Source organism: Miniopterus natalensis, chromosome 16, assembly GCF_054644295.1.
Source record: "Miniopterus natalensis isolate mMinNat1 chromosome 16, mMinNat1.hap1, whole genome shotgun sequence".
NCBI classification, from domain to species: domain Eukaryota; kingdom Metazoa; phylum Chordata; class Mammalia; order Chiroptera; family Miniopteridae; genus Miniopterus; species Miniopterus natalensis.
The window spans coordinates 5139093-5165282 of record NC_142096.1 but is presented as its reverse complement, the minus strand read 5'-3'; the positions used below and the strand labels follow the sequence as shown (position 1 = coordinate 5165282).

Genomic DNA, 26190 nt, shown 5'->3' with positions numbered 1-26190 from the left:
ACGGCTCCCTCCCAGGCTGCCCAGGCCGGCCGCTGCAGTTCTGTCCTAGGGTGACAGTCACCCCATTCAAGCTGTTCAGCAGTTTAGTTGTTTAGGAGCCAATGAGCAGTTTCATTTTGGGGTAGGATATGCTAAAACCACAAGGCGCCACACAGAGCAGGTTATGGGAGAGATGGAGAGTGGTAAAAGGGAATCAAACGAGCTTGTGGGGGGCTTTTATGAGACTGGTGCTGGGGGCAAAGGTCACCACCAGCCTCAGTGGCTGGGCTGGGTCAGTTTAACTGCACTGCTCTTTTGTTCCGGGGATGTGACAGACACTGTTGGTTGCCTTGCCGACGACCATTACCCTGTCTTCTTGGGACTAGAACCTTGATCCTCATGGGTCACGGCTGGTCTAGGCCAGCCCAGCAAGCATGTTCTCCTTTGTCACTGATTGGTCTCGGGGTGGGAATATGCCCTCGTTCTAGCCGAGACATAAGGAGAAGTTTATGGGGGCCCCTAGGAAAAGTTTTCCTTCCTGCAAAGACAAAGATGTACAAAGAGAAATGTGTTTTTTCCACCCCGTTTCCTTTCTGTCTTTGGACCTAGTCGTGGGAGGTCACGATGCCTGGAACGGCAGCAGCTGTCTTATTGCCACGAGGTGACAAGCGTCAGGATGAGAAGTGAACGGGCTTTAGCAGAGTAAAAGGACAGAAAGAGTCTGGGCTCTTTTTTTTTAATCCTGAACTGAGGATAGTTTTTCCATTGCTTTTCAGAAAGAGTGGGAGGAAGAGAGAGAGAAACATCAACGTTAGAGAGACACACCGGTTGGTTGTCTCCCGCACACGCCCCAGGATCGAGCCTGCAAGCTGGGTATGTGCCCTTGACTGGAATCGAACCCGAGACACCCTCAGTCCACGGGCTGACGCTCCAACCACTGAGCCAAACTGGCTGTGGCCCTGTGTCTATGTTTTGCACGGCCGCCTTAATGATTTATGCCTTAAATTGATGACAGCACTTTTCAGAAAAAGAAACTGTGCCCAGATGAGGAGGGAGAACCAACCCTGGCCAACGGTCTTTTCTTTGGTAGGATTCTGCTTAAACTTTTTTTTTTCCCCCAGTTTAATTGGATGACATCAAATTCCTTTGAAAAACAGATTTCTTATTAGATTTGAAAATAGCCCATATCCATTAACTGCCTATTAAATGTAAATGACTGTACCCTTAGCTCAAGATTTGTAATGTTCTGGAGAGCCTCAGATTCCTAAGAACAAACTCCAGATTTTAAAGCCAGTTTCTCTGTTTCCCTCTTCCACGTAATGGTCCGGAGAGACAGCGAGCGCTCGCTCTTGCTCCTGTTAACAGCTGTGTGCCCCAGAGGACTGCACGCAAACACGAGTCAGGGGCAGCTCGAGGGGGCTGAGCTCAGGAGTTGAGGGCTGGGTCTGTAGCAAAGATGCTGGAAAAGGCAACGATGAGGGTGGGTTGCCCGGAGCAGGGCTGATGAGGACATTGACCTTTAGGAACAAATTCCATTTTTCTTGGATGAAAAAGTGGGGCACCTGGCTAAAGAGGAAATGGAACTATAATCACTGAATATACCATATAAATGAGCATTATATGGGCTGGGCTGCAGCCTGCAAACTGGCCCAACTGTGGGCTGATGTGTGGTGGTCAAACTACTCCAGGATGGTCACTTCCTCTCGCCCCTCTGTTCTCAGCCTCTCTCCTCCCCTGATGATGTGTGCATTGCCTTGGGCCCTTCTCTTATTCCAAGAGCCTCTCCAGGCAGGATGTGGAGGGAATCTTGGATGATTGGTATGAGACGCAGGGCTTCAAGCAGATTCCCTCCATGACGGCCACACGCCTGACATGTGCTCTCTTTCCTCTGTCAGTAAGGCAACGAAGCTTGCAGTGACACAGCGAGGGTCTGAGCTGAACCAGATCTAACTATCCCCCACATAAGGGCTTATGAGTCCACCTGTGAGTGATTTTCCCTGGGTGTAGTCAGCCATGGACACATTTACCCCTAAACAAAAACAAAAAAGGGCGTGAGGAGCAGAGAAGAGCAGCCAGGCCAGAAAAGCTGGCCCTCTAACATATTGTGTGCATGTGTGGTCTAATGGAAAACATTCCATCCAATTGCTTTTACATTCGGAATGCTCTCAGTGAAACTTCCCATGTAATGCTTGATTATTCCCAGGGTTTGCATCCAGGCAAGGCAATGGGAATCATCTTCTATAAGAGGCTGCAAACCTCTCTTATATGGGCTCTGCAACCATCTGCCAGCGTACAGGGTTTAACTCTTACTAGAGTGAGTGTGTGAGCCAATATGTGCTGCAGGCAGAATGTGGCGTGTCTGGATTTAGTTATATAGCCTACAGAGCTTTTCAAAAGCGATATACAGTCAGACCTTCGAAAACTCAGCCCTGCGATGCAGAACTGCTGTAGGCATCACCAGGGAGAGGTGGGCGAAGGGGCACACGAGGACTCACACCCCTAAATGGGAGCTCCCGGGAGTTCTGCGCGCCATGCTGTCAGGAGAACGCCAACAGTTCAGTGCGTCTAAGTGTGCACTGACTATGGGACTACTTCTTGAAAAAATTCACAGCTTGCATGCCTTAGAAAGGCCACCTGTCCAACAAGGTTGACTAATTCAAATAACAGCTGCGTTTTCTCCAGGATGACAAATCCCAGAGAGATCCATTTATTCATTCATTCAGTTCATGAACACCGCGTCACACCTACATGTGCCGAAACTTGGAGTTGTTGAGGATTCAGGAATGAGAAAAAGGTAGAATCTCTGTCCTTGTGGAATTTCCAGTCTTCTGGTCTCTCAGGAACCGTCTGGTTTAAAGAGATCCCATTTGGGGTCCATGCCAAGGTCCCCAGACAGGCCCTTTGCAGTGACAGGTGTTTGAGTCACTTAGCACATCCTGCTGACACCATGGTGTGGGGCTGCCCGGAGTCTCAGTTCTTTCCTTCCCTCATATCAGACAGGACAGACCTGCCATTTCCCCCTCTTAGCAGCTACCAAGTGTCTCATCTTGTAGGACTGGAAGTAACCAGCTCCTTTTACCTCCTGTCTCTGGGTCCAGCCGTTTCTTCCTCAAAGTCCCAAATATACGTTCTGGGGGTGAGGAGGGAGAGTGCGCCCCCATTTCAGACAGGTGAAAGCTTCAGCCTGGGCCTCGACACTGCTAAATGAATCCAATGGGCAGACTCAGTCTATTCCATCTCTAAAAGCCATCCCCATCACAGGATCGCATGGGACAGAGATAAAACAAAGGGCCGAATATCAGGGGACATAAATGCTGCCAACAAGTGTATCTTGCTTGAGATTCACGAGGAAAAGGGAGCTAGTTGGGCACTTAGTGGAACAAGCCCTTTCCCAACACCCAGGGCCACTTACTTCTGCAGGTTTTCTTATCTGGGTTCAGGGTAAAGCCTTTCAGGCAGCGGCAGGAATAGGAGTCATCTGTGTTAACACACTCGTGCTGACACCCGTGATTTGGGGAGGCACAGTAGTCTATCTCTGGAAAGAAAGAAGAATCACACTAATAACAAACGGAAGCAATAAATTTAGCAGACGGAAACCAAGGGATTTGCAGTCTTAACTTTTCCTAGAGAGATAAAATCCTGTGACCTCAAACACGCCATGAAGAGATCTCTCAATGAAGCTACTTCCACGTTTAGGGATATGGTCCCCAGGAAGAGAATTTTCTTGACATGAATTTTCTTGACAAATGAATTTATTTATTCATTGGTTAATTCTCACCAGAGGATATTTTTTCCATTGATTTTTTTTTTTTTTTTTTTTTTTTGAGAGTGTGGAAGGTGGAGAGAGAAACATCGATGTGAAAGACACATCAAATGGTTGCCTCCCCCACGTGCCCCAGCTGGGGCTGGGATCAAATCTACAACCCAGGTAAGTGCCCTGGCCTGAGACTTGAACCTGAAACCCTTCGGTGTGTGGGCAGACCCCCTAACTACTGAGCCACACTGGCCAGGGCTACAACAAATGAATTTATGAAGATGCTTTCCTTGTTCTGGCTCATGTAAGAACCCTGAAATTGAAAGTGTGTGACTGGGTGTGGTTTTGCTGGGGAAAGAGAGTTTGGTGAATGGATTCATGGATTTTATGCAATTAAAACAATGACATCTTCCCAAAGTAAAACTCCAAACCACTTAAATTCCTCACACACAGAGCCAACTAGTAGGGTACAGAATCATACCCTGGGAAAAAGAAGGCTCCGTCCATACTCTAGGCGTGAAAGGCTAGGTATTCTCAATGCAAGAGTATCTCTCTTGTTACAGCTGCACGTAAACCGGGTCATTCATCTGGAGGTTTCCTAGTCAGAGAATGAGGTTTCTAGGTGTCCTTAATGTAAATAAAAATATTCAGAAAAAAGTTTACATGGAATTTTTTATAAGGGGATTCTACTTACATAAGTATTTTTAGATACGGGAGGAGACTGTTCTATTACATTTAAGTTCTGTGATCAAAGTATTTTGCTATAGTGGTTTCACCTATACTCCCACCCCCCCATTTCGATTCCAGTCTTGAGTTTTTTTATGCACTGTTAAACCTAGATGAGCCTCATGGCATATGCTCAATAAACACCAATTTAAAGTCTCTGAAGCCAGTGTCATCCCTTAAAAGAACTTGCTTGGCACCAGGCAATTCGCTAAATCGTTTATATGAATTAGCTCATTTCGTCTTCAAGACAACGCTATGAAGAAGGCAACATCACCCCCTGTTACAGTTGAGGAAACTGAGGCATAAATAACTTGCCCAAGATCACCCAGTGAAAAAGCAGAGGAGCTGAGATTTGAACCGAGGCCGAGGCTGCCCCTGTGGTGGAGAGAACTGACTCATCAGATCAGCAACCACAATTCCCAAGCCGTTACCGCAGTGCAGGCTGCTGGTTTGCGGTTCGGAATATTCAGAAGGGAAGGGAGACCGGGAACAGGGCAGTCCATTCATTCATTTATTTATTCTCTCAATAAACAGTCATTTAGCAAATTGCCTGGTGCCGAACAAGTTCTTTTAAGGCCTGATGCTGCCAGTCATGTGCCCGGGGCGGCTATGAGCCTGTCCGGTTCATGTCTTCACACATCTTTCCTCCTCCTGGCCACCTCCAGCTCACTGTTTGTACCTGGTGATTGGCGGCTCTGCCTTCAAGACTCAGCCAAGATCTCTTCTCCTCTAGGAAGGACCTTGTCTTATCCATTGCTATTGGCACACGGCTGGGGCTCCAGAAATGTATGTTTTGACTTCATATGTCACTTACAGTTCCCTGCCTCCAGCTCTGGGGTTTGTAAGCTGTTGATATTTAGGGATTGTCAGGCAAGTTTATGTCTCAGGAGTTTGGGGGGATGCTTTTAAAAAAACTGTGCAGGTTTGTGCTGCTTTACATAAGAGATGTATTTTAGAAAGATTATGAGCACATGAACTTTTCGTAAGTCGAAATTTTATTTTCTCATCGATGTTTGTTTTAGAGATGACTTATTTTAAATTGCTATTAAACTTCACTTTGAAATAATGCTGGGCCCGAATACTTTAGGACTAGGCTTCTCTCAAGCGAACCTCTCTCTACAGGAGTTTAATAATCCACACACAATCCCTTAAGGGCTGTGACATGCCTTTACATTTAAAAGAATGCTTTTGGAATTCTTTTATAAACTAGTGATCACCTTTAGTTTATAGATTTTTATGGTCATATTTTGGAGGCTCAAATTAATTCTGATTGTGCGTGTATAATTCAAATCAAGTAGAACTACGTAGCAAAAACAAAAAACCAGGCAGTTCTCTGCAAGCCACCCTCCCCCACCCCAAAACAACCACATTCAGCTCCTTTGGGCTCAGCGATTTCCCTGCACTTGTGTAGAGTCAGAGCTGAAGCCCACAAGCCACAAAGCTTCAATGAAAGTATGTCCTAAGCCCCATTACTGCCGACGGGCACAGCCAGGCTGAGTCAGCATGAAGCAAGAGTCTGATTGTCAGCACACTCAGCAGATGCTGGGAGAACACTCCCACATGTGGTCTGTGATAAAAGACACCTTCATTAAATGCCATCAAGGGTGACATTGACATAGAGTGGGCCACAGCCTCAGGACAAGTCAAGAAAGGCCCGAAAAAGGAGGAACAGAGGCAGAAGGTACTAGACCCCTCAGCGCATAATGCTGTGCTTTTCTATGCTTGGGAGATCTCCATGGACACAGTGCCCATAGCAGTGCCATCCCAAAAAATTCTTTGGGTCGTTGTTTGTAACTTACTTGTGCATGTTTTTTTATCTGGGTTAAGAGAAAATCCTTTAGGGCACCGGCAGAGGTAGGAGCCATCAGCATTCACGCACTCGTGCTCGCACCCGTGGTTTTCCGAGGCACAGTAGTCCACAGCTGTGAAGATTAAAACACGGAGTTTAAGTGGAAACACACACGGAGGGAAAGGGACTGGCAGCATGGAAGCTCACCTACGGTAAACCTAAACAGGGATTAACAGTGTTGCCCCAAAAAGAGTAGGAATAAATAAATATGAACCCGAGGCCTCCCTCCCGCAAGCATAAAATTCAGTACTATGGAAACCAATAAAATATAATCACTAAAAGAAATTAAGTTTTTTTAGTAAATAAAACTAAATTGAAAGCTTTGTATAGACTTAAGGCAATTTGCTAACCAAAACTGCTATAGAAACAAGCATGGAAACTAGTGTAAAAGATCAGGGGGAATTTCATAAAAATTTACAAGTATTCTGCCCTTAGATTGCTTTACATTAGTCTTCAAATTCTTGCTGCACTTTAAAGAGAACAAACTGAAAAACAGACTCATAGACACAGAAAACAGACTGACAGCTGTTTGATGGGAGGGGTGTTGGGGGGCTGGGTGAAAAAGGTGAAGGGGTTAAGCAAAAACAAACTCACAGATACAGACAACAGTCTAAAAACTAAGTAATTAATTAAAGCAAACTGAAAATCATAGATAACATGGGTATGGTTTAGGCAATAAAAATTTTTAATATTTTTTTTTAAATGAACTTAAAATCAGGAATTTTTGGAAGTATAATTAAAAGTAATTTTAAAAAATTTTATTGACTTTATTGGGGTGACATTGGTTAATAAAATTATATAGGTTTCAGGTGTACGGTTCTATAACACATCATCTGTATACTGTACTGTGTGTCCACCACCTAAAGGCAAGTCTCTTTCTGTCACCATTTACGCCCCCCATACTCTCTTCCACCTCCCACCCCCTTTCCCTCTGGTACTCACCTTACTGTTGGCCTGTGTCTATAAGCTGCTGGGTTTTTTTGCTTAGTCCCGTCACGTTTTTCACCTGGCCCCCAAACCCCCTCCACTCTAACAGCTGTCAGTCTGTTCTCTGTGTCTATGAGTCTCTTTCTATTTTGTTTGTTAGATTATTTTGTTCATTAGATTCCACATATAAGTGAAATCATGTGGTATTTGTCTTTCTCTGAGTGGCCTGACTTAGCATAATGCTCTTCAGGTCCTTCCATGCTGTCACAAAAGGTAAGGTTTCCTTCGTTTTAAACGCCAAATAGTATTCCCTTGTGTAAATGCACCGCAGTTTTTTATCCACTCATCTACTGATGGGCACTTGGGCTGCTTCCAAATCTTGTCTCTTGTAAATGACGCTGCGATGAACACAGGGGGCATGTATTCTTTCCAATCAGTGTTTTGGGTTTTTTTGGATATATTCCCAGAAGTGGAATTGCTGGGTAAAAAGTAATTTTTATTAAAAGTACAGTTATGTGTTTTAAATAAAAATAAAATGGTTAAGGTTTATATATGTTTTTCATGATTCTGCTCTTTGAATGACATTTCCCGTCAATAAGCCAAACCCAGGCCCAATCTCATGGGACAAGAAGGCTTCTCTGGGACTTCGATTCTCGTGCTGGTTGTGTTTTTTGTGTGCGCAGCTCTCTGGGAAAGTAAAGGGGAGAGCAGAAATCGTCAAGGCGGGACTCTGGCATCCCTGGGTCAAACCCCACCTTGACCTGAAGGCCGCTCGCTGGGGACAGCAGATGAGACCATCAGTACAGCGTTAAACCTGGAGGAGCCAACTTCCAGGCACGTGGACCTAAAAGCTTTTTAAGGCCAAGAGAGTTCCAGCCCGTTCAACTCTGATATCCTTGGATGCCTGTTTTGGGTTCTTTGCATAACTTCCTTGGTTGCAAAATTGTACTTGTGAAGAGAGAGGCCCAGTTTAGGGGGCAGATAAATGAAGGCGATTTATGTGTATAATCCAGAGATGCCTCTGTTATTCCAAGTCTTCATCTACGTCGGCAAAATCCTTTCTTGGTCATTTTGTCTGAAATTTCTACACTCTCCTTTACAAACAGAAGGAGTACAGTAGTCCCCCTTATCCATAGGGGATACATCCCAAGACTCCCAGTGGATGCCTGAAACTGCAGATAGTGCCAAACCCCATATATACTATGTTTTCTCCTATACATACACATCTATGGTAAAATTTAATTTATAAGTTAGGTATAGTAAGAGATTAACAACAATAACTAACAAAATAAAATAATTATAATAATATACTGTAATAAAAGTTATTGCGCTGTACTCTTGAGACATGGTCATATGAGATGAAGTGAAGTGAATGGCTTAGGTATTATGACACTTTGTTAGGATACAACTGACCTTCTGACTACATCGATGGGCTGCCTCCTGCACGCCTGGAACCTGGGCATGTTCCTGACTGAGAATGGAACCAGTGACCTCTTGGTGCATGGCATGACGCTCAACCTACTGAGCCACACTGGCCGGGCAGAACGGCATGCAATTTAAAACTTAGGAACTGTGAACCAATGTCATCTCAGTACACTGAATTTTAAAAAAACTTATAAATTGCTTATTTCTGAAATTTCCATTTAATATTTTCAGACCGTGGTTGATTGCTGGTACCTGACCCCATGGAAAGCGAAACCATGGATATGGGGTAACTACTGTCATTCCCTGGCTGTAGCTCTTTGGCCCTGCAGATCACAAACTGCTCGGGTCTCAGGGCAAGGCCAGACCCAACATGGCCAGTCTCTGCCTACTATGTGAGAAATCGCTCAGCTGCCTTCAAGGAGACTACTTTGGTGCAAGGTAACAAAGCCTAAGACTGACAGTCTCTGATTTACAAGCTGGTCACATTCCCAAGTTTTCTCAGCAGGGATCAGTCTGCAAGGGGCTGCCTAGCAGAGCGTCTGGCAGAGCGTTCTGAAATGTTTGCTGAGATGAATCCATTGCTCAAGTTGATGGCTTTCTGAGTTCTGTCCATTTGGTTTCGCTGGGGCATGACATTAATAGTGACCTGGCCTAGAAACACTCTGCCACCTCCTCCGTGACTCTTCTGGTTCCCTCTTCCTTCACTCCCCTCCCACCTCAGGCTGTTCCTTCATGGATATTTTTCCTGCCCCCACTTTGCCCTGTTGCTCCCTACATCTGGCTACAGCCCAAGGCTCAGACCTTCACTCTCTACTCACCCCACACTTCAGATATGCAGGAAATTATAATAATTTGTGTAGTAGAAGTAGTAACAGTAATAATAATAATAATAAATTGCCCAGTGTGTATTAGGAACTTCACTCACTATCTTATCTAATCCCACAAAATCCCCTGCTCTACACATGGATGAGAAAACTGCAGAAATTAAATGATTTATGCCAAGACACATGACCAGCAATAGCAGAACTGGATTTGAGCCCAGGTCTCACTGTATTGAAGGTCCAGATGCCTTCAAAACAACCAAAAACACATAAACATTTAAAATGAGGAACAGATGGAAATTAAAATTTAGAGAGAAATGGGCTGCACTGCTTCCTGACTGCATCATGGTTCTAACCTCTCCGAGTGCTGTTTTCTGCTCCCTCTTGACTTGTCCCTATTGGTGACCCACCTTGGTTTCAGACTCACCTTGTCTAAAACTACTATTTTTTCTGAAAACCTGTTCCCGTCACTCCCCCATCCCTGTCACCATCACTCTCAGCATCAGGGAAGTTCAAGCCCAGCAGTCATTAGCAACTCTGCCTCCCCCCTCTACCTACAGCACCTTCTTTCACCCTTGACTCCATCCCTCTGTTCCCCCAGTCGCTGCTCCAACTCGGGCTCTCGACCATAGTGTCCCCCTGGCCTTTCCATTCCTCACCATCTTCCTCCTGGAACCCATCCTGCAGTTTACCACAAGCTTAAGTTTCCTAAGATGAGGTTTTGCGTTTGTCACTCTAAAATGCAAGTCCTTCAGCAGCTCTTTTTCAGAGGTAAATTCCAAACTGCCTGGTTTTCAAAGCCCTGAACAGTCTGGTTGCTCCTAGTATCTTGAACTTAATCTCCCACCTCACACCTGCAGGGACTCTCTGCTTCAACAGAGCTGGTCTCCTCAACCGTTTAAGTCAAGCTGAGCCTTAACTAGCGCGATCATGTAACTTAATGTCAAACTGAAGCCCCCCAGAAAGTGAGAGGGAGTGCTACTGAGAACCAAGCCAACCAGCATAAACTGGGATCGTCCTGGATTAACGGGGATTTATGGTCACCACCTTCTTAATGTTCCCTGGCCATCTACATACAGGCCACCCGGACCAGCTGCTAATGGAATTATTCCAGGGTCCTTCCCAGCCTTCGATCTCCTCTCGATTTCCTGCTCTAAGTCGGATAGCTGGGGGTCTGCATCTTTGACAAGCCCCTTCAGATCGACATTCTCGGGTTAGGCTGTCTGATTAGCTCCCAAGTCGTTCTCTCTGTGAGTCTCTCCCTGAGCTCCCAGCTCCCAGGAGCAAGGCCTGCCCCTCCTAGCCCAGCCTCAGCCCCCAAACTTTGGGAGCACTGCCACCTCCACAGCATCACGGTCCCTCATGTCCCCTCTTGCCTCGGACGTCTGTCCAATTGCTGCCCTTCCTTCCTTGGCCAGATCTTCCCCGCCCGAGCCACCAGGATGTCCCTTCTGTAGCCTCCGTCACCGCTGTCAGTTGCTTTGCACTCAGCACAGCCCCACTGAGCAGCAACCGACCTTCTGAGAACTAGTTCAGTCTCCCTAACCGAGGCCACCGGCAACGGAGGCCCACGATGGCGTCACCATCTCACTCCCAGCCTGACGGGTCTGACTCCTGGCTGAGGTGGAGGATGGCAGGAACACCTGGTGGGGGAGACCTGCGTCGCACAGTCGCTCCCGTTGCCACCCTTCGGCGGGGAGGCCCCTCCGAGGAAAGGCAGACATTCTCACAGGCTGATAGCCGCAGCAAGACACATTCCATCTCCAAGGAACACAGCCCACAACAGCTCCCTGGCAACCGCAGCATCTACTTTCCTGCTCGCTGCTCTTCAATAAATGTCAAATTCCAGAAGTCACAGCAAAGCCCTTCGAGACACAAAGGTTCTCTACTACATAGGGACAATCAGGCAATTATTTGGCAACACTCAGAGAACTGGGTTCCCCATGCCCTCCAGTTTCCTAAGGGCCAAGGCCGGCCTCCTTGCCCCAGCCACGGCCCTCACTGTCCCTGTCCCATCTACTCACTGTCACCCTCACAGGCTCCGACCTCTCCTGGTCCCCCCCTCAACCTAAGCTACCAGACACCCTCACCCTGTTTCCTGAAGCTCAGCCACTGGTTTTACTCCCAATGGCCTGGTCTGCTTCTGACCATGTAGCATCTAAAGTGCCCACTCATTGAACATCAGGTAAGGGAAGAAAGATAGTGTGATCTATTTTGTTGAACAATAACAAAATGTTCTGAGGTAGACACGTGTATATATTTCAGGCTCGACCCCCAGTAGGGAGCGTGCAGGAGGCTGCAGACTGTTGATGTTTCTCTCATCGATGTTTCTCTCTCCCTCTCCCTCCCTCTCCCTTCCTCTCTCTCTAAAAATCAATAAGAACATATTTTTAAAAAACCTCACAGGAGAGCAGCTGGGCACGTGGGCCTCCCCTCCCTCCCTAGGCAAGGCCGGGGGAGCACTCACCCACGCACGCTTTCCCGTCCTGGGCCAGGGCGTAGCCCCGGTAGCACTGGCAGACGAAGGAGCCCAGCACGTTCACGCACAGCTGCTCACAGCCGTGGTCCTCGGCGGCGCACAGGTCCTGGACTGGGGCAGAGGCACGCCATTAGAGCACAGCTCCAAGGCCCGCCGCGGCCCAGGCGCACCGGGCAACCGCACCGCGCCTGCCGGGGAAACTGGAAAACGGCGCGAGCACTGATACGTGACCACAGCGGGGAATCTGGAAAACACAACAACCTATAAAAGACAACCCACCCGTGAGCCCCCCACACGCGATCCCACCACCCAGGCAGCCGCTGTTAACCTTCTGGGGAGGACAGATACACACGTTTCTCAAAGGTGAAACCATTCGCCTGTGTTAGATGCATTCATTTAAAATCCACATCAGTATTTTATTTCCCATGTCACTGAAAGTGCTCTGAAAACATTCTGAGGGAGCTGCGAGTTATCACAGGCGGCGTTTGCACTGGTCTGCATCAGTCCCTTTGGACATACTTCTCATTTCGTGTGTCTACTGGAAGGATCTTTGAAAATCCTCTTTGCCCTTTACGTATTCATCCCAGTAACGTGAGGAGAATGGGAAGCCAGGGGAGCTTAGGGAGGTAACGAAATTTCCTAGGGAGACACGGACGTACGGTTATTAGCGGACAGTCCTGTTTTGGTCAAATATTCATCATATGTCCACAGAGCACTGAGCCCTGGCTATGTATCCAAGTGCAAGGTGAGGGTGCACCACAGGGATGCATCGCTGCAGCGGAACTAACATGATATCAGAATGGAAAGGTCAAAGGCATTTGCAGTCGGTCACTGCTTCAGACTCTCCTCTGCAGAAACAGGCTGAGCTGATGACATTATTTCACAGCAAGGAGAACAGCTTGGGTTCATAACTGTACTCCCATCGCTCCTCCCTAACCAGTGTTAGGCAGGGTCCTGCTGGACACAGAGAGGTGGGCAAAGCAGTGGCTGGTGCCCTGGGTGTCCTTCGACTGCCCAGGCCAGTCCCACAAACAGCACGCTTGCCAGTTGTCCCTTCATACTATTTCCAGACTGTTGGGGATTTACGGCCACTAGTGATCTGTACTGTCCCAATGGAAACCACCGGGGAATAAGTTTAATTAAACAAAGACAAAGGAATAAATACAGACTAGGTTCTGACAAAACAACTGTTGTTTTTTGGCAGTGGCCACTTCTATCAGAAACAAACGCAGATGTTTTTGGAGGATTGCTTATGCTTTTCAAAACTGAGTTGCTTTTTCTCACAGCCTGGGAGGAGTTCACGGAAGGGCGATAAAACTATGGGGGCGGCAGAGCACTGGATTGAGTTCCCGTCACCCTTCCAGATCACCTTTACCTGGTGACCCCCACTCATGGCTCGCGGCGTCAGTCCAACGTCACCTCCTCCAGGAAGCCTTCTGCAGGTTGGCGGGGCTCCTTCCTCTGACTCCCTAGCACCATACGCAAGGCTCCACTCTTGTGCCTCTGCATTATCCCCATGGTACTGGAAGGACCTGCCCACAGTCTGCCTGCTCCACTGGCCCGTGAGCTGGGCCTGCCCCAGTTTGGGTTCCCCAGAGCCTAGCTCCATGGCCTGGTGCATGCAGTTGGTGCTCCATTAGTGCTCATGGGCCGAATGAAGAGTAGCAAAGGCCTAGCCCCCTGCCTCCCCCTGACTCTAGAGTGTTCCTAGAGTCCTGTGAGGTTCAAGTCCCTTGGTCCCTACTTTTTCAGGTCATGTACAAAATAATCTTTTCAGTGAGATCGCCTTCCGACCACACTATTTAACACTTAGTATAAACAAGGAGATAACGGGAAGTTATGTTTCCTTAGGGCGAGAGTGAGGTGATCACATCAGTGAAAGAACACTGCCTCTGGAGCTGGGTGATTTCTATAAGATTTAATTTTCACAGAGGTTAAATAATTAAGTGGCGAGAACATCTTACTGCAGGGCTAAACGAGGTAATATAGCACCGGGCAGGTGGTAGGTACTCGGCAGACATTAGCCTCCTTCCTTCTTTGACTGGGGTAAAGAAAGGTCTTGGTGGCGTGGGCCTAGTTAAGCGTGGAGGAGAAGTGAACCTCACCCCAAATTTTGCCTACATCACAGTTCTAATTAGTGTCACTTTATTGGGTGCCTATGAAAACCCTACACATGGACGTCAGATTCTGACTTCTTTAAATAATGTCATGTATCTTTGACTAAGTTTTGGTCTGTGAGTTCTATTCTGAATTGATCTGATAGAGCAAAGTAGGATATTTTGAATTTTATAACAAAAGATCTCACCAGACTCCAGCAGTGCCTCGCCGGAGGGCAATCCTTAGCACAGAGCCGAGAGTCGGCAAAATCTGCTTGTTTCTCTTAGTTCCTGGAGAATTTTAGGAGGGATGTTAACTGTGTCTGCTCAGTCTTCCCAGGTGAAGTAAATCAGCAAGGGTTTGATAACTAGGAGCCCAAAGTTGTGCTCAAGTCCATCCTCAGTGTGACCCCAGGCTCTCTCATGCACCGTAGATTTAAGTGCCTTCCTTCCTTCGTGATCTTGAATCCCTGGCGTAGTGCCCGGGTCCAGAGAATTTGGAAAACTTGCATCTGGTGACACTAGACAAGGAACACGGGACAAAGCCTGTGGCCACTGTGGCTGACCTCGCCCTGGGTGAAATCGAAGGGCTTTTACTGACTTTTCAGTATTTTAGACAAGCCACATTGCATGCTGTTGACACCAGTGACAGTTTAATCTCTCCTTTGGAGTTAAAGAGAAATGAACAACTTTAAAGGCACATTCCACTTTTTTATAGCGCCTGCTGTTACTTACCCTGAAATGCAAAAATAAGAAATTATCTATCACAGCAAGAGAGGAGAGAAATGTATTAGTAGGGCTGTTATTTCACCCTTGCGGGAAACACTGGGGTTTCCAACCTGCTCATACTCCAAAGCTCGGTCAGGGGTACGGCTCCACAAACGCGGGCAAAACCCAAGTCTGCGTTTTGGGGAACGGCTCCTTTCTTTTGTCATGTCTGAAAGCACTCATCTTATTTTGACAGCCTCAGTTGGATTTAAAGGCTTTCAACGGTAAATGTGAATCATCAGCCTCGGGCTTCTACGCTGGGAGAAACAGAACAAGCCCACTGTCCGGAGCAAAGCAAACCTGTCCTTCAGGCGAAACCCAGCTGTGCTCATGGCCTTCTTTTCCCCGACGGTTTAATTCTTTTCCAATCAGTTCTCCTGTTCACTATCGAGATTTTAGTTTTCTTTTGAGAATGGAAAATGGGGGACCCCACACTAAAGCCTTAAAACATAAGTAAATGTGGCCAAATTTGGTTGATCCAAATAATAAATGTGAACGGGTAACGCCCTACTCTTGCAGAGAGCTTTGCTGTTTCCAAGGCTGTCACGGCATCACATCCTTAGTATAAACGTCCTATTGGGTGGGATCCCAGGGAGAGGTCTACTTTAAAACATGTAGGTCAGTAGTTTTCAAACTTGAGCTTCCCTCAGAATCCCCTAGAGGGCTTGTTAAAACACACATTCCTAAGTCCCACCCGGAGTCTAGGGTAGGGCCTAGGAATTTGACTTTTCAACGGGTTTCCCCACAAAGTTGAAGCTGCTGTCTGGAACCCTTCTTTGAGAACCACTTGTCTAGGTGCCTGTGGAAATAAGAAAGCACAGAAGCTCTACAAGGTTCAAACTCACGTCTCCTGCTGAGTAATAATTCTTTCACAGCTGGGATTTCTCCACTCACGTCAGTCAGCTCCGTTCTCCCACGAGGCCCTACTCATCCAGATTACCCTCCCCCCACTTTAAACACTGCACCCTGGCACAGCCAGAGGGTGAGCACAGTGCATCGCATGATGTCCACATTCCTGGGCCCAGCAGCCAGGGCTAAGAGGGAGCCCCATGACCGAGTCTCTTCCACTCAACAGGTCTCTGCTTCTGCTTGGGGCAGTCTCAGTGTTTACTCTGAGGCTGTGTGCTCCACAATCTGAATGTGGGCTGCCCTTTCCACACTCCCTTCCTCCCTCCAAGATTTCATCCATTTGCAGGGTCTGTTAACACCGCTAAGCACATCCAGCCAAGCATTTCCGTGAACTCCAATCCTTCATCTCCAGCTGCACCCAACCACTTGTGTGGGCTCCTTCCCACAGTCACCAGTTTTCCCTCAAAACCAGGTTTCTTCTCTGAAGTTAGCCCCCATCTTATGTCATAAACTCCTCCCCAGAGCAGAGATTATTGCTGTGGTCTCCTAACGAATTCTGCGGGTATAAAAAACACGTGCACTGAATTGACTGAACTGATTAGAATTGCAACCGAAATGCATATTTCCTATTTTGCTCCCCATGTGTGGAGCACAAGGGAAGCCAAGATCTGAGTGTTTCTTGGGTCTTAAACATATAAGAGAAACACTGATTTTTCTCCCACCACCCACAAGAGTGCTTGGTCCATAGAAGGGAATCAATAAGTATTGAATGAATAAATGAATGGATGGATGGATGAATGTGATACTGTTGTAATTAGCTAGTTATTAATAATAGAAAAGGAACAAAAAAAGGCCAGCCATTATAGGCATGTCATTTGGGCAGCTTCACCAGGAAGCTGTAATTTCACACTCCTCAGGGAACCACTGGCCTATCCCCTGCAAAACACTGGGGGAAGGGGTCCAACAAAGGGGAGATAGACCGGAATCTTTTATTTCACTGTTATCTCAGTTAGAACCTCCAGTACAATGCTGAATAGAAGTAATGAGAGTGGACATACTTATTCTTTACCTTAGAGGGGAAGCATTTAGTCATACTCAAGCACAGTCTTGAGTATGATATTGACTGTAGGTTTTTTCAAAGATGCCTTCTATTAGGTTGAGCAATTCCCCTTTATTCCTAGTTTGCTGAAAGTTTTTATAATGAATGAATGTTGGGTATCATCCAGTGCTTTTTCTGCACATATTGAAATAATCATATGCTTGACCTGGTGTTTGAATGGAAGGGCACATTTTGAGCCACTGACCAACTAATGTCCAGAAAAGGGTTATGTGGACAATGAAGAGAACCGATACCAGGTCACCAAAAGATGTATTTACACTTACCCTGAAGAAGAGAAAAATAATGGGGATGGGGGTAGATAACACTCTTCAATAATGAAAGGGCTTTCTCTTTTTATTTGGAAAAGGAAATACACTTTTTAGTATATAGCTTCAGATGGCAGAAATATGATCAATGGTGGGACTTATGGAGAGCAGGATTTCAGCCCAACCACTGATCCAGGCTGCCAGGAGGGGATGCAGGTGCTTTGCAAGGACTCAGTGTCCCAGGGGAGGGAGGGTGGTGGACAAGCACCACTGCCCATCTGGGACACCAGGAGGGAATACAATTCTTGGGTTATGTGGGAGAGGGAGCTAAAAGTCTGACAGCCAAGGTCCATTTCCATGTGAAGAAGCCATGAGTTAGCTATGTCTGCCTCCTCTCTCCACACAGGCTGAGTATGATAGGAAATGGCGGATATGGGGGTGTGTGTGTGTGTGTGTGTGTGTGTGTGTGTGTGTGTGAGTGAGAGAGAGAGAGAGAGAGAGAGAGAGAGAGAGAGAGAATGCAATCACCTAGCAGGCACTCTCACAATCATTATGTACAATGACAAATCATAGCAGCTGGTAGTGGACTTGGTGGGGGGATGACAATCATTTGAATGTTAATTCTGGTGAATTGGCTCTGAATTTCCCCTGGGATCAGTGAGCCTTTGAACCTGCCCATCTCCTGGGCTTGGAGGAGTTTCTCTGGTTGTGGGGTTACCCTGCTGCCATCTGGGGACCCTCATGGATCATGGGACAGTATCAAATGGTAGTTAAGAGCTAGGACTACAGAGTCACACATAACGGGAGATGTATTCTGGTTTGGTCACATTGCTAGCCGTATGGCCTTGAGTAAACTAACCTTTTCTTTTGTACCGTATTTTCCTTATCTGTAAAACAAGAATGACAAAACCTACTATAAGAGCTGTTGTGAGAATGAAATGAGATAACATAAAAAGCACTCCGGAGAGCGCCTGGCCCGTGGTAAGCACTTAGAAAGAGGCTATAGTTAGGCCTGACTGTGTGCAGCACACTGGGCTGGGCAAGGGCTGCAATCACTTTTGGTGGCAGTGACCTTGAGCGTTTATTTGACTTGTTCTCATGCAGGAATGTGAGCTCTAAGAGAGTGCGAGCATTGCTGGTTTATTCATGATTTTATTTCCAGTAACTTGCATGCTGCCCAGCACATCTTATATGCTCAAAAATGGAAATAGCTGCGTCTCATTCCTCTCCAGGTCCACTGAGTCTCTCTCAGGGTTGGCAAGGACAGTTCCCTGCAAGCAACTGATAAACAAGAGATCAGTATGGCCCGGCCTCCCCTTGGCACAACTTTTAACTGTCTCCCAGACCAAAACCATGGGCTAACATGGACTTATCAATGAGATAGGTCTTCATTTGTCACCACTCTTCCCATTTTTTATGGGTGAGGACCTTGAGTCAAGGAGTTTAAATAACAGCTCAGGGTGACAGCCACAGCCTGTGAGTGGTAACGTCAGGATTCAAGCCCAGGTCTCTGGACTATAAAGACATTGTTCTTTCCGAAAGGTCACCGGTATACTAGTTTCAGGCAGGCAAGCAACAGAGTTATTATCTTTTCCTGAGAGAGAGAGAACTGCTCTTTATGATTATACATATTACACTAGGTCTGATGCTGATGGTAAAGATAGCTGAACTGCTGCAGAGTGACTGGAGGGATGGGTCAGACTGGACGGCTCAGCCCTGGCTCCAGCTCCATCCCTTCTCCTTAACTAGAAGCCCCCCTCACCCTTCCCTCCGATCTCACTGCCCGACGCCAATGAATCTCAAAGAGTGGAGGCAACCTATGTCAGAAGTTCCTTGAAAATGCAGAGTCCTCGGCTCGGGATCTGCTGACTCTGAATCTCTGGGGTGAGGCCCAGAGGTGGGCTTTGGGTGATTCTAGTTACTGAAGCTTGAACCACCCCCTGGCTCCACCTCCCTTCTCCCCCGGGGCCTCCTTGCCCCTCCATCGGTCTGTCTGAAGCCCAGACAGCTCCTGCTTCATGCTCTTTGCAGCCACAGTTCTACAGAGGAGGGAGCCAAGGCCAGGCCAGCGCTTTGGAAGAGCCTGGGGGCCTCAGAGCCTGAGGTTGGAAAACCCTGGTGTGCGGGGAAGGCCTTGCTGATGGCATCAGGGGAAGACTTTTTATTTTTTTATTTCCTGGGTCTCAAATTCCTCTGGCTTAACTAAGCCAGCCCACAGAAGTTGGAGATGGGCAGACACCCAGATCCCAGCAGATCGCTGGGCAGGAGACAAGAACAGGAATGTCTGCACTTCTAGGAAGGGAGTTAGCAAGGGGGCTGAGCCCTCTGTGAAATTCAGCGGGGAGGAAAAGTTCCTGAAGATGCTGGGGTGGGAGGGCGAGAGAGAAGACCCGAAGAGAATAGAGGTGTGCCTAAAAGATGTTCAGGTGGTTTGCTGAGCCGCGTGGGAGGCGACCTCTCCGGGGCTCCCCTAGTTGTCCAGTAAATTCTACTAAACTCATGAGTCTCTGGTGAGTGATTTTTGTTGTGGAAACTGAAGAAGGGTTGGAGGTTCCAGCAGGTCAGGAGGGGTCAGGCTGCACTCAACAACCTGGGACCTAGGGTCTAAGAGGAGGCGAAGAGCTCAGAGGCCCCGGGCTTCACAGAGTTCCAGGGCTTTGGGCTTCTACAGCCACAGAGACAGAGGAGTCAAGCAGATGTCCCTAATTTAGGGGTGTGGGCAGGGAGGCTGCCAGCCAACCACTCTCAACCCCGAAACTGAAAAGCGAGAATACAAAAAGAAAAGGCAGTTTGGCTCTATCAATGCGACACTAATTACAGCCATTTGTACAAACCGCTCCCATTAACGCTTAATCGCGTACGATGCGGCACTCTGACAGCTCCGCACTGCGGGACTACCCGGCTGACTAGCTCAGTCTTATTTTCCTCCCGGTGGGCCTGCCTCCCTCTGTCTTTCTTGCTTTGGTAGCTTGTCTATGGCTAATGCAGTGGCTTTATTTACAACTTGAAAAAAACCTATGGGCACAACACTCAGCATCTGAGTAATTCTCTCCTCTAAGCGGTGGATTACCTCGTGGGGGCACAAATGCCAGTACTGCCTAGTGGGGGGGCTTGGCCAAAAAAGAATGCGGATTCGACTGACACCTATCTGTTTGCCCTTTCCTCTTCTGGAGTCCTATCAAGTGTCCCTCTCCGAGGCAAGCGGATCCGGGTGCACGTCTAAAACAGAACTCGAACAGTCATTCCCAGCCCGTGTCACTAACTCATCCCAAGACCATGCTCCAAGAAGAGACTCTCGTACAGAAACAATTCCTCAGGGAACCGTTAATAGAGATGGGGGGGGGGGTGAAAGGCTCTTCAGGAGCTTCCCCTAGGAAGTAAAAGACACCAGCTATGAGTTCAAGGCGGCTGTTTCTGAGAAGGTGCCTCCAACCATCTTCCACACTCTTCCTGATGGCCTACTATGTGCTCGACTCTGGCCTAGGGGCTGTGATGACAGAGTGGGGGAGGGTGGAGATCAACACAAAATATATGGATTACAAAACCGCGTTTCCATGCTTAGGGTGGCGACGACTTGGTCGGGTGAGGGGCCACCTATGAGTTAAATGGGCCCAGGTAAAAGAAGGGGAGGAGGGGAGGACAGCGTGGACATCAGCAAAGCAATCTTACTTCTGCAAGTTGTCTGGTCCGCGTTGAGGATGTAGCCCTGTTTGCACCTGCAGACGTACGAGCCAGGGGTGTTGATGCAGAAGTGGGCACAGTTATGCTCCAGCAGGCTGCACACGTGGGCCGCTGGAAAGAAACGCACGGCAGGTTAAGGCAGCGGCAACGCCTCCTCTGACTTCACGCGCCCTGCAAACACGGATTCAGAATCTACTCCGGGACGGAGAGAGCAGGGCCCAAAGGGACACAGGCCGCAGTCCCCGCCCTCGGGGGTTACAGCCTCTGGTCAGGTGAGACAGTTCTAGATAAATGCTATCAGCCGTACCCAGAGAAAGGACCATGGAGGGTTCAAGGGAAATGATGTTAGGCTAAGCCATATAAAATTGCCAATATCCAATAAAAACAGGTCAAAATGGCCTACAAAAAGAGAAATTGTATGGTTCAATTTATAATACCCAACTGGTGGGTAGGAAGATCAGAAAGCTTGCTGACACCAGAGGGGGCTCTGGCCACAGTGTGGCTTTTCAGTAGGCAGCAATGCAGCTGGAGGAAAAGCTGTTAAGTTAAATAAAGATGTGGTTAAGAATCAATAGTTTCGCCGTGTCTGGTGTGGCTTAGTGGTTAGAGCATCGGCCTGTACACCTAAGCGTTGAGGGTTTGATTCCCGGTCAAGGGCACATACCTGGGTTGCAGGTTTGATCCCGGCCTGGTAGGGACAGGTGCAGGAGGCCACCAATTGATTTGTCTCTCTCACATCGACGTTTCTCTCTCCCTCTCTCTCTCTCCCCCCCTGCCCCCTTCCCTCCCTCTTCCTCTCTCCCTTCCACTCTCTAAAAAAAAAAAAAAAAATCAATGGGAAAAATATCCTCAGGTAGGGATTAGCAACAACAACAAAAAGGAACCAACAGTTTCTGAGGATCATAAATCCCAAGAGTAGTGTAATTTTTTTAATATGTAGAAGTGTTATGCTAAGTTTTGGGAATAAAATAATGCATTCATATGTTCCATGCTTCTGTAAGCTTTATATCTCACTTTAAAATATTTCTGCATTTAGTTTCTGAAGTACTTCAGTTTTCAGATACATCAGTTCTTGCATAAGTCTGTCCGAAGCTCATAAAAATTCTTATTTTTTAATATTTTAATTTATGACTTTACTCAAAATAAGGCAACTTGAACATACTTAAAACTTACCAACAAGTGTTCTCAAAAACAAGAAAGATGACCTAACGTAGAAGTATATTTATAGAGGCTAAAGCAAAAGAGGCTTTCAAAAGCTAAGAACAACCCCGCTGACCCATTGCTTAGAAAACTCAGCTACCGATGGAATCCATGGTATAACTTAGGCATATGTCTCCTTACTTCTAAGTATGAACTAAGGCAGTAAAACTCATTTATTTTATAATAATACAATTTAGAATGAGCATTCTGAACAGTGTCTAGGGACCCTCAGCATACACACTTACTGTTTTGTCTGTATAACACCCCCTTGTTCTAGAAACTGCCCTTCTCACTCCAAATGCACGGTAACTGTGGGAGCTGCTGTGTTGGTATGAGGCAGCCCCGCTCCTGGCCTTTGTTGGGTAGGACAGGGTTTGGCAACCAGAGCCCTTTCTTGGCATTTAGGAACTAGGACTGAGAAAAGGAGGCTTAAACCAAGGGCAAGTATATCTGGGGGGCTGATATGCTCTCTGCTCATGGACGACAGGAGTCCATGGGGGAGCAGAGGGAAGAGATGGAGAGGAGACAGGACTGTCATCCATTAATTACTCTTCTCGTAATTCCATGAGTAATATAATGCAATCCCTCCTTTCCCAACCTAGTTCAAGTTGAATTTCTACTACCTTCAACCAAAAGAACCCCAAACACTTTTACTAAGGTAGAATAAAATTTTCCATCTGTAATATTCTGTGGATGACTGTTCAGTGAGTCTATGAGCATCTGGGCCTCGATGTCTTGCTTTCCCGTGGGCGGGCCTTTGTGATGTGACTGACAGGGAGATGACAGCTCTGCCTCCTCTGCTGGCCTGCAGGTCGTCTCATTTCTCCGAAGGCCTCTGGGCTGGAACTGGGTCAAGGCTTTGTGTTCAGGGGAAGGAATCACTGATCAGCAGACTGCCATTGGCAGGAGTGGATTTTTTTTAAACTAGGAAATATTAATGTTCATAAATGTTTATTAATAAGCCCATGAATGATTAACAGAATAATGAAGGGGGTGGTGGGGCTGTCTGGGGCCCTTGAAAGAAACAGTTACTGGCTATATAAAGTCAATATGTGTGGAAGTCAATCTGCCCTCACAACTTAACAAAACAGGGCCTCAAAGGGGTGTAATGAGTGTAGACTTTGCCCAGGTTGGTTGATGAAAGGTGTGTCTCAGGAACACTTTTAGGGCCTTACATTGAGACTGGGTGGGGTAGGGGTGGGGGGAGCTATTAGGGTAGGAGTGGCCAGCCTTCAGGCTACAAATACCAGGCTAGGTTGATAAAGTAGGTACCAGAAAGTTAATTCAAAGCAGCCCTGCTCAGGTAATACTGAGTTTTCAGAAGGCGCAGCATAGACATGCATTTTTCAGCCCCTAAATTCTGCGTCCCCTCTCACTGGGTGGCAAAAATGGTGGCCCCTAGAATATGTAGGTTTTGGTCATCTTGTAGACAGGGCCTCAATTCACAGGACACCTGGCCTCCCAGTTTCTCAGGTGGTCCCAGGGGTGGCCTGAGAATGCAGCCTCAGGAGTCCCACCCCCCATGCCTGCTGTGGCTGGTGTGGGAATTCACTGCCCATGGCTATAAAAACATCACTGGGTCCAAGTTCATGTCCACACAGCCAGCGAGAGCCAGAGCCAGGACTCGCACTCGAGGGCAGTCTGGCTCCAGAGCCTAATTTCTTCCTGACTGCTCGATCCAGGTTCCTGCCTCACTCCCACTGGGACACCAAGACCCAGCAGCGCTTTGCAGCTCTGACTGAAGACGTGGGCTTCAGCCCTCCTTCCCTCTGAAACCCTGTCCCCAGCTGCACCACAGCCTCCACCTCCTTGCCTGGCTCTTCGTCAGCACTTTTCAAACTGTGGGTCATGTCTCCTTAGCAGGTCACAAAATTAATAGGAAACTGGAGAGAGAGCAAGCTGACCCCTGGAAAACGCTGAGGTGGGAGGCTGGGCTGGAGGTGACTGGGAGAAGTCTAGTGAGGAAGGGGGAGGGAAGCCTTGTGGAGAGTAGGGGTAGAAAGCAAGAGAGGGAAGAAGACCCTTAAGGTGGGAAAAAGTGGCTCAAGGTCTTGGGGAGGCCCCCCTTACAGAGAAGTGAGCTGGGAAGGGGGGCACCTCCTGCCATCTTTATAGGTGGGAAGGCACCAGGACCACGTGTCGGTCCTCCCCGTACACTGGGCCTATCTGTTGAGAAAACATCCAGTGCCAGCACCACCATGGGCACATGCTTGTGTTCCACCCATCCAAGGAGAAATGATGCCATTATTTTTGCCCTCCCAGTCCCATCCCTACCCCAGCGCATGAATTCCAACTTAGGGAATGCGAGGATAGTCCAATGTACTGGAGGAAAATGTCACAATCAATGTTTATTCATTCTGCAGTTTGGGTTTAAATGTCCCTTCCACCTTGGCCCATTTGGGTCAGCGGTTAGAGCATCGGCCCGCGGACTGAAGGGTCCCGGCTTCAATTCCGGCCAAGGGCATGGACCTCAGTTGCAGGCTCGATCCCTGGCCCCCGTCAGGGCACGTGAGGGAGGCAACCAATCAATGTGTCTCTCCCTCATCAATGTCTCTCTCTCTCCCTTCCACCCTCTCTGAAAAGCAATGGGAAAGATATCCTTGGGTGAATATTAAAAATAAATAAATAAATGTCCCTTTCCCAGGGAAGTCTCCCTGGGAACCCTGTGCTAGGCCAGGCCCTGCCCTGAGTTCTTCCTCCATTACACTGTTGTAACTGTGGTTACTCACTTATTTGTGTAATTTTATGCTTAATATCTGTCTCCTTTGCCAGGGTATCAACCCCCTAAAAACATCCTATCTCTCTTGGCCTTTGCTGAACACCCCCTGCAGACACAGTCCCTGGGGCGAGACAGCACAGAGTGAGCCCTGGAAGATGAATGTATAGATCGTAATGATGCCCCTGGAGGAGCCACGGGGGCAGGACTTACTGCACAACTTCTTCTGGAACACTGAGGTCAGCGACTCCATCTGGCTGAAGTTGGCCACCAGGAAGACGTGGTCCTCGTGGGGCTCGCTCCCGATGGCCTTCAGCGTGTTGAGGTCCACCTGGCCCACGCCAATGGCAAAGATCAGGATGCCTGTGTCCCGTGCCTTTGCAGCCACCTCGGCCACAGAGTCCTGCGGCCTCCCATCCGTCACAATCATGATGACCCGTGGCACGTGCTCCCTCAGGGGACGGGCCCCCTCTGCTTCCGAGAAAGCAATGTTCAGGGCATACTGGATGGCCAGCCCGGTCATGGTGCCCGTGGACAGGTGCCGCATCCTCTTGACGGCGCGCTCCACCTCGGACTTCCTCTTGAAGGTCTTGAGGGAGAACTCGTTCTTCACGGTGCTGCCGTACTGGAGCAGGCCCACTCGGGTGACGTCAGGGCCGATGTCCAGGAACTGCAGGATGTCCATGATGAACTCCTTGACCTTGGCGTAGTCGTGCGTGTTGACACTGCGGGAGCTGTCGATGATGAAGACCAGGTCTGCCCGCTTGTTTTCGCAGGAGCTCCCTGGGGAAAGAGGAGAGGTCAAACGCACTGGGAGAGTGTGCGCGACGCGGTGCCAGTTGGCTGTTGCTGGAAATCATAGGGCTTGGGTTCGCCTTTCCCATCTCCGATCTTTATCGGTTTTTCTTCACACTTGGAAAAGTTGTAAGGGCGTATGTGAAAGTCGGGTGTGCACGCGCATGACTGCCTGACCATGAGTATTGGCTACAAACAAACACTATTACTTTTCACAAGATAAATGAACCCATGAGTTTCTAGAAAGTCATCAATGCAGTTTTCAAGTGGCCAAACACCTGATCAGGGTCGAGATGATTTCATTATTTACCGTACGCCACAGAAGTTTGCCCAGACACTGCGGGGAATACAGAAGACGCTTAGGAGAAGGACCAGTGTCAAGGGGCTTACAGTCTACCTGGGGGCACTTAACTAATGGAACAAGTGAAAGAATAGCTAGTATAAAACTGGGTGATGCTGACACTAGCTGTGCAGAGAACAGGGATATCAGTGGGCTGGGGTCAAGGAGAAAGGACGTGAGCGAGCCTTATGGATGCACAGTGTTTGAACTGAGAGAAGGCACACATGGAGGGGGGGATAGTAGGATAAATAATGAAGGAACTGCTAGGAGTCGCAGGTAGGAATTAAGTTGGAGGAGTAACCTGAAGCCAGTTGTAAAAGGCCTTTAAATTCAGACTGAGAAATGTGTACGTGATGCCACCAGTGGTGGACATAACATGATTACCATCATATGATGTAATTTATCTCTTCTGTAGAGAAG

At 47.9% G+C, this 26190-nt stretch overlaps 1 protein-coding gene across 2 annotated transcripts in view; it reads right to left on the bottom strand.

Annotated features, from left to right (window-relative positions):
- Nucleotides 1-26190, bottom strand: part of MATN2 (matrilin 2) — a 76171-nt gene that overhangs the window by 20604 nt on the left and 29377 nt on the right. For both annotated transcript variants that reach the window (XM_087825296.1, XM_087825297.1), the window contains exons 3-7: nucleotides 24849-25418; nucleotides 20708-20830; nucleotides 11949-12071; nucleotides 6259-6381; nucleotides 3392-3514 (exon numbers count right to left, since the gene is read on the bottom strand). In XM_087825296.1, the coding sequence (XP_087681422.1) occupies nucleotides 3392-3514; nucleotides 6259-6381; nucleotides 11949-12071; nucleotides 20708-20830; nucleotides 24849-25418 (1062 nt within the window). The remainder of the gene's footprint in view (nucleotides 1-3391; nucleotides 3515-6258; nucleotides 6382-11948; nucleotides 12072-20707; nucleotides 20831-24848; nucleotides 25419-26190) is intronic.